Source organism: Glandiceps talaboti, chromosome 20 (genome assembly GCF_964340395.1).
Source record: "Glandiceps talaboti chromosome 20, keGlaTala1.1, whole genome shotgun sequence".
Classification (NCBI taxonomy): Eukaryota; Metazoa; Hemichordata; class Enteropneusta; family Spengelidae; genus Glandiceps; species Glandiceps talaboti.
Genome location: NC_135568.1, coordinates 14,940,913 through 14,949,483, shown reverse-complemented (window position 1 = coordinate 14,949,483; position 8,571 = coordinate 14,940,913). Strand labels below are relative to the sequence as shown.

Below are 8,571 nucleotides of genomic sequence, written 5' to 3'. Positions count from 1 at the left end.
GTTTTGATTTTATTTTCATTAAATTTGATTTTTTTTTTAAGTTTCTTTTGTTGTCAACAAATGCAGCTTCTGAGTCACCTAAGCCTAAGGCTCAGTGATTGGATGAGTAAGTTTCAGTTCATTTTAACTATACACATGAATGATTGGAAGAGTTACCTGGGGCGTTACACAAGAGAAAAATCCGACGAATACCCATAGAAAACGAAGAATTTGTTTTGAACTTGTGAGCTTTGACATTCATCATCCCATCAGTCCCTCGCCCCTGTAAGTGTAATAATACTCATATCAGACCAAGATCAGACTCTAAGAGGGACTGTGATGAATGCGTGTCGAAGTGTACATCGCACATTTTCAGAGCTAAAATATTCACTTATACGGCCTATATGTACATATACGATTCCTAACCTTCCAACTCAGATGGGTCGGTAAACTTCTTTCGTGTCTAATACCTTTTAAACAACGTTTCCATCATGTAAACACGAATGTCGACAGGACAAATGTTTGTGTGTTTATGATCTTTCCTCCAATCAATGAAAAAATAAATCGCTTTCATAATAACTCATAAAAGGAATCATCTTTTAGTGAATTGTCTACATTGTTAAAATGATTTTCTCATAGTCATTACTATAAAAGTACAATATTGTTTATTAACATTTACGATTTCAAACTTGTTTTCGAAATTTGAACTGAAAAGGGTCAGTTGCGGTCAGTTACCCGAACCCGTTTACGAATACGTTTTTGAATGTGTTTTTCAATTCGTTTTTGCAGACAACTTCAGCATCGTGTTGTCAGCAGCATTGGCCTGTATTCTTGAGGAGATCACGATAAATTTTAATAATTGTAGCGATATTTACATATTTTAGTGATCAGAGAAACTCTTGTTGTAGAATCATGGCGAGTGTTGAGGAGTTGCAAGCGCGGATAAAGGCATTAGAAGGTGAGTTGTCACGGGAACGAGCGAACAAGTCAGCCGTCAGGCAGAAGATCGAGAAGATGAGTGCGGAAGTTGTCGACAGTAACCCGTACAGGTGTGTATGGTTGCCGAGAGTTTTCGTTTTCTTCCTCGTGTTTTGAGTATTATCACATGTATTTGACACGTACTTTTCACACCTTTGAATTCAGCAAAGTAAAAAATTTTGCTGTGCACATTAGAGAAACCAAGAAATGTCTACACCATATGTTAGTGCGTGGTTATAAGTGAGTGTGCAGATGGAATGGGTCGATTGTGACATTGAGAGGAAGCGATGTCAGAAATAAACTCCCGACGTAGTTCTTCTTCAAGTAGGACTGATGTGACTTAGTTAGTGTAATATTTTAGTTATGTTTACGAACAAACACAAACAAACAAACCAACAAAAATAAACAAAAGACAAAATAAATAAATAAGTCAATAAATAAATACTGACAAGCATCAACAACAGATATACAACTGTGACCATTTTACATATAGGAAAAAATATAGTACTAAAAAATTCTTGTTGATAGTTATTTCTAATTACTCTTGTTGATGCTTGTCAGGATTATTATTTGTTGTTTGTTTGTTTGTTTTGTTTGTTTGTTTATTTATTTTGCTTGTTTGTTTGTTTTCATAAACATAACTATTACACTGGAATGTCCTATGATATGACAGAGGGTATTGCGATTCGCTTCGTCCTCGGCAATTTCAACTCGTCCCAGTTCAACTCGATCGCCCAATTTCAACTCATTCAATTTTCAACTCGCCCCAATTTCAACTCTTTCCCCTCTTTCAAAATCACGTAGGAAAGTAATTTACAGATCTTTGCAATATGATTTACGTGTGCGTGTATTTTAGTAAATATAAAAGACGATACGATACTACGTCTTCAAAGACGTAAAAACAGTGTCAACTGTACATTTCACCACCCCTTGTACATTTCACCACCCTTGTACATTTCATCGCCCCTTGTACATTTCACCACCCCCTTGTACATTTCACCACCCCTGTACATTTCCCCACCCCTTGTATATGCCATCACCCCTTGTACATTTCACCACCCCTTTTACATTTCACCACCCCCTTGTACATTTCATCCTGCTGTACATTTCACCACCACTTGTACATTTCGCCTCCCCTTGTACATTTCGCCTCCCCTTTTACATTTCACCACCCCCTGTACATTTCACCACCCCTTGTACATTTCACCACCCCTTGTACATTTCATCCCCTTGCACATTTCACCACCCTTGTACATTTCATCACCCCTTGTACATTTCACCACCCCTTGTACATTTCACCACCCCTTGTACATTTCATCCCCCTGCACATTTCACCACCCTTGTACATTTCATCACCCCTTGTACATTTCACCACCCCTTGTACATTTCACCACCCCTTGTACATTTCACAACAGATTGTTGTTTTTCTGTCAAACAAAAACAATGCTATAAAAATACTTAACATACACAACACAGACAACTTTTGAACATTTAGCTTATTTAATTATTTATTGATTTGTGTGTTCATTTATTTATATTTGTTTATTTGTTTGTTTTATATTTAGTGTGCTCCACCATTGGTAGTTGCTGAAAATATAGATGAGAAGACATTAAAAAGAGAAGGTGTATGTGCTGCAAGTTTACCAACAACTATGGGTGTAGTTGCAGGGTTATTAGTACAGAATACACTGAAGTAAGTCAATAAAGTTTACCAACAACTATGGGTGTAGTTGCAGGGTTATTAGTACAGAATACACTGAAGTAAGTCAATAAAGTTTACCAACAACTATGAGTGTAGTTGCAGGGTTATTAATACAGAATACACTGAAGTAAGTCAAAGTTTACCAACAACTATGGGTGTAGTTGCAGGGTTATTAGTACAGAATACACTGAAGTAAGGGGCGACGTCAAAAGATCGATGTTTACAAAAAAACTTAATTGCTTTAGTTTGGGGGTGGGGGGGTTTTGGCCAAATTAATTTCTCAACCGTCAAAAACGATTTAACGTCATACTTGGCAAATTTAGTACAATTTCAAGGCTGGTTTTACCTATAACACACTGTGTACACTCGGTTTGGTTTACCATCGGTACGCGGTTCAGCTTTCAAGATCTTAGAAATTTGCAGCAAAATAGGTATTTTTCTGAGTTAAAATGGCTTTCTGCTTTTATTTGTAAATTCAGTAGTCTATTGGTACGTTGTATGAAAGTGGAAGTATACAGTACGAGTCTGAAACGATTTTCAATTTTAGGTCAGTTAAGTTAGATGGGGGGGGGGGGGGGGGGGGGGGGTCTTGGACCTAACTTAAGCAATTAAGTTAGATATATTATATTGAACTTTTGATGTTGCCCCTAAGTCAATAAAGTTTACCAACAACTATGAGTGTAGTTGCAGGGTTATTAATACAGAATACACTGAAGTAAGTCAATAAAGTTTACCAACAACTATGGGTGTAGTTGCAGGGTTATTAGTACAGAATACACTGAAGTAAGTCAAAGTTTACCAACAACTATGGGTGTAGTTGCAGGGTTATTGGTACAGAATACACTGAAGTAAGTCAATAAAGTTTACCAAAAACTATGGATGTATTGTTATTGATATTTGCCATGAAATGTTTGGAAAGTTTGATTTTCAATATGTACAGTAATGGCGTTACGAGTTATTCTGACCCACACTGTTGACTAGCACCCCCAGTGGCCAAACTGTATTATCTCTTGTTTTTCTTAAAATTAGAATTTAACAGAAGTGTGTTTATTGCAATTGATGAATTTAAAATTCATGCTATAATCTCTTTTCAGTGAAGCTTATAACAAAATGAATTTTCGTTTTGTTGTTACTTTCAGATATTTACTTGAATTTGGTACTGTAAGTTATTATTTAGGCTATAGTGCAATGACAGACTTCTTTCCAATGATGTCAATGAAACCAAACCCAAACTGTGATGACAGTTTCTGTAGGAAAAGACGACAGGAGTTTCAGGTAGACAAACCTTTATAGTTTCCCTCAAAAATTAGTTCAGAATTTATCACAATTTTTGTAAAAAAAAAAAGAATTATAATATTTTGGCAACATTTTGGACTTTAAACAATGAAAATGTTTAAGTAATCAAGTTATATATCAAATTTTACAAGACATTTGATCTAAAATGTAAAAATTATGAAATGTTTTCCACCTACAGAATGTATTACAATATTTGTATATTTTTGCAAATTTTTAGTGTGATTTTTGACAAAAACAATGAAAAATGTTCAATGCAGCTCTCTTACCTTAAATCTTACAAGAAACTTGACCTAAAATGTCAAAAATATTACATTTTTAAACGGATAGATACGTGTAAAGATAGGACAATAGTAAAAGTGTTGATTATGCAGCTTGAATTAGCTTCATTGATGCTTGACTGAGGGTAAACCCCACAGTTGCCGTGTAGACAATTAGTTTTGAATATGTAAAATTTCTGTATGTTTCCATAGCAATATGGGTGATACTGAAAATTTGCCTCATAATTAGTAACCACTGTTGGCATAGCTACTTAAGCTAACAGAAAGAAGTTGATCGACCTTTCGGCAATTGAGCATAATATGACACATTGCAAATATATCTTAATCTGATTCTGTATATTATTACATGTACTTACACAGACAAAATGGTCGCCACTTGTTTAGGTATGCTGTGGGCATGTTTGCTGTACAACGAATTACAGGAAAAATTGAGTTAGCTTGGCATTTCTTGTATTGGACCTGACATTTCTTATACATAATCAGATAACATCAACGGCAAAATAAACAATTACAGAGTTGCCACAGTTTAGATGTAGACACAGATACCTAATCCTGTGGGTTATCAGTAGGAAAGTAAACAATTGAACCCATACAAATCATCAAGTCAATGTCTAATTATGCCCACAATAGACTGTTTCTACTGAACTGTGAAAAAAATTGCAATAACTTTTCACTACAGTGTGTGTTGTGTCTCTGTTATTGTTAGTCTAGAATTGAATTGTGGCTATCTTTGTGTTAAAAACATCATGGCTCGTGAGAGAAACACCAACTTATGCCCACAATAGACTGTTTCTACTGAACTGTGAAAAAAATTGCAATAACTTTTCACTACAATGTGTGTTGTGTCTCTGTTATTGTTAGTCTAGAATTGAATTGTGTCTATCTTTGTGTTAAAAAACATCATGGCTCATGAGAGAAACACCAACTTGAAGGTGACACAGATTGCACTGTAATAGTTGATACTCTAGTTGATGCATTAAATTTGATTCCAGGAAAGGGAGGCGTTAAAACCAAAAGTAGAAAAAGTTGTAGAAAAGAAAGAAGAAATAGTACATGAAGAAAATGATTGGGGTAAGTTGATAGATTTGAGTTCTGAAAATAGGTAGAACAGAGTGAAAATTTGATGTATGTAAGGTGTCAGGAATGTGAAGGGAAATACAAGTGATGTAATAGCTTTGTCAATATGATAAAATAAATTAGTGGTGAGAAAACCTGTTTGTCTTGAGCCTTCCGACGATAAAAAAAAATATTGAGCAGTAATATGACACAATTCCGTACTGTGTAAGTGCAAGTGTGGTGTCATACTTGCGGTATTGTACAAGTGCTTATGGTGATATCTGTGGTCCTAATTTCATGAGCATAATGAGGGAAAGTGTAACAGAAAACATCACAAGCATGAGTGCAAATACTTCTGAGTATTACATGTATGATAGAATCAAAGTAGAACTAATGGTGTTGATTGTGGTAGATTACACATGTAGGTAGGTGATAGCGGTGGCTTGGTTATGTGGATATAATCACCCTGTGATCAAGATAGTCTAAACACTGAGTGACGTTGAATGCTTGAGAAAAACTTTCTATCAGAGATACCACCCTACTGTGAGTGTAATTACATCAATATCCATTGATAACTTTTACAACTGTTGACATCAGACTGTTGACGAACAAATCCTGTTACAAACAAGAAACGTAAACAAATGAATTGGATTAATAACACTTGGCACAGCAGGTTTGAACAGCAGAGGCTTGTATTACATTTCATGGTTTGATAAGAACAGTTTTATGGCCTCTTTATGTGTGCATGAAATGCCAGGGGAACTACTAATTTGTTTGTGAGCTTGAACTGTTATTATTATGTAAAGAGGCCATACAGCTGTTCTTATCCAATTATGAAATGTAATGCTAGTTTCTGTACTTCCAACATGCTGTGCCGAGTGTCATTAATCCAATTCAGTTGTTTACATTCCCTGTTTGTCTACAGTCTGATGTCAGCGGTTGTATCAATGCATGTCACTTCCATTGCCACATTGCTTAATATGATGTGTATGACTGTTTTTTGTTGTAGGTATAGAATTAGTAGCAGACACACCTGAAGATGAAAGTAATACTGCTGCAGCTCCTAAACAACAATCACTACCAGAGGGTATCTCATATGCATATGACGTACCAGAACCTAGTAAAAAGGTAAAGTGATATAAATACGCTGTATCAAGATATTGGGTACAGTATATCAAAATATTGGTACATTGTATCAAGATAGTGGTCAGGAAATTGGCACATTGTATCAAGATATTGGGTACAGTATATCAAGATATTGGCACATTGTATCAAGATATTAGTACATTGTATCAAGATATTGGTACAGTATATCAAGATATTGGCACATTGTATCAAGGTATTGGTACATATACATTGTATCAAGATAGTAGTACATTGTATCAAGATATTGGTACATGTACATTATATCAAGATATTGGCACATTGTATCAAGATATTGGCACATTGTATCGAGATATTTAGCACACTGTATCAAGATATTGGCACATTATATCAAGATATTAGTACATTGTATCAGGATGTTGGCACATTGTATCAAGATATTAGTACATTGTATCAAGATATTAGTACATTGTATCAAGATATTAGTACATTGTATCAGGATATTAGTACATTGTATCTAGACATTGGTAGTGTATCAAGATATTGGCAAATTGTGTCAAGATATTGGTAAGTTGTAGCAAAATATTTGGTACATGTACCAATATACTGGTATGTTATACATAGATTTTGAAATGATGTTATATTTTACTCATTCCAACAGGAAGAAAGTGAGGAGGTCGGTGATACAGGTGAAAGTTTAGAAGATCTGATGGCCAAGATGAAGAGTATGTGAAATATACAAATAACTATACCTGTCTTTGCTGGATATACTAATTACAACCTGTAACACCCAAGTAAAGTGATTCCACTGTGTACCATAATATACAACCTGTAACATATATGTAAAGTGATTCCAATGTGTGCCACAATCTACAACCTGTGTTAAAGCAAAGTGATTCTACTGTGTGTCACAATTTACAACATCTATGACAACTTATCACTTTACTTGGGTGTTATGGGTTGTATATAACAACTTATCACTTTACTTGGGTATTATGGGTTGTATATAACAACTTATCACTTTACTTGGGTGTTATGGGTTGTATATGACAACATATCACTTTACTTGGGTGTTATGGGTTGTACATGACAACTTATCACTTTACTTGGGTGTTATGGGTTGTATATGGCAACCGAAAAGTTCAAATCCAACATAGACACAAGGACAATTTACAACATTTCACATATAAATTATTTTATCCGTATGAAGACAATTAACTTCCAAGACTTCCATAGTTCATCAGTTTTATATGCATGTGTTTATATATGTGCGTGAAAAAAAAAAACTATTCAATCTGAATGAGCACTTTTAAATCACACCACGTACATCACATCTAACTCACCTGGGAGCCAATAAAAATGTTAATCTTTAATCTTGGAATATCAAACTTTATGGACAGACCAGCAAGATGAAATCATTGTTGAGTATTTATAGAATCAGTCGATGTCATACTGTAAGTAATAAACTATTCTGTCATGGATCTCTAGCCATGTTAAAATTTTAGTGTTGACTTTTGTCAGTGCTGTACAACTCATAACTGTACTGTACACCTTTATATGGAACTGTAACTTCTTGCAATATGTAATAATCTGGTTACCAGAAAAATAAAACATTTCATGGTTTGGCCACAAGGAGTGCTGTTCACATGTAGTTTTTGGGCAAGTAGTACAGAGACAGGATACATGTACTAAAGTTGCCACTCATTTTCCATGTTGTTCCCTTGGTACTATTGTTTTTAGCGTCTACCATGCCTAACCTCTACTGTAATAATACTGGATGTCAGGTACCTTCGATTTATTCACCATTTCATGTATTGCCAAACAATTAGTGACCGTGAAGAAAAAGGTTTAACCCTCACTTTGCCAAATGTGGGGCACCCTCTTGTGATGCTTACCTTTCCAATAGCTGTAACCAAACTATGGCATATTACAGGGTCTATTTCTATGTATAGAATGTGATGTTGTGATGAATAAACCTTACCTCTTCAAGCATTCAAATTGATTTTGTCATTGTGTGTTAGCAGCCTGTATAGAAGACTAGATGATCAACATTCAAATTGATTTTGTCATTGTGTGTTAGCTCTAGCCTGTAGAGAAGACACATATTAATACTGGCACAATGAACATAATATAGACATCATATGAAAACATAATATACACAATATAGATATATTACAA

The 8,571-nt window shown here is 34.9% G+C and overlaps 1 protein-coding gene across 1 annotated transcript; it reads left to right on the top strand.

The window, feature by feature from the left end:
• Window positions 1–785: 785 nt before the first annotated feature.
• Window positions 786–8,379, top strand: LOC144450589 (ubiquitin-like modifier-activating enzyme 5). Its single transcript, XM_078141234.1, has 6 exons — window positions 786–1,047; window positions 2,523–2,650; window positions 3,799–3,934; window positions 5,226–5,304; window positions 6,299–6,417; window positions 7,055–8,379. The coding sequence occupies exons 1-6, from the start codon at window positions 892–894 to the stop codon at window positions 7,124–7,126; spliced, it is 690 nt and encodes a 229-aa protein (XP_077997360.1). The 5' UTR covers window positions 786–891; the 3' UTR covers window positions 7,127–8,379.
• The last annotated feature ends 192 nt before the right edge of the window (window positions 8,380–8,571 follow it).

What these genes read in the sequence shown, in the direction of transcription:
- LOC144450589 (XM_078141234.1), top strand. Translation starts at nt 892, where the DNA reads ATGGCGAGTGTTGAGGAGTTGCAAGCGCGGATAAAGGCATTAGAAGGT. An exon ending in ACATGAAGAAAATGATTGGG is followed by an intron (nt 5,305 to 6,298) that starts GTAAGTTGATAG and finishes TTTTTGTTGTAG; the next exon opens with GTATAGAATTAGTAGCAGAC. An exon ending in TACCAGAACCTAGTAAAAAG is followed by an intron (nt 6,418 to 7,054) that starts GTAAAGTGATAT and finishes TCATTCCAACAG; the next exon opens with GAAGAAAGTGAGGAGGTCGG.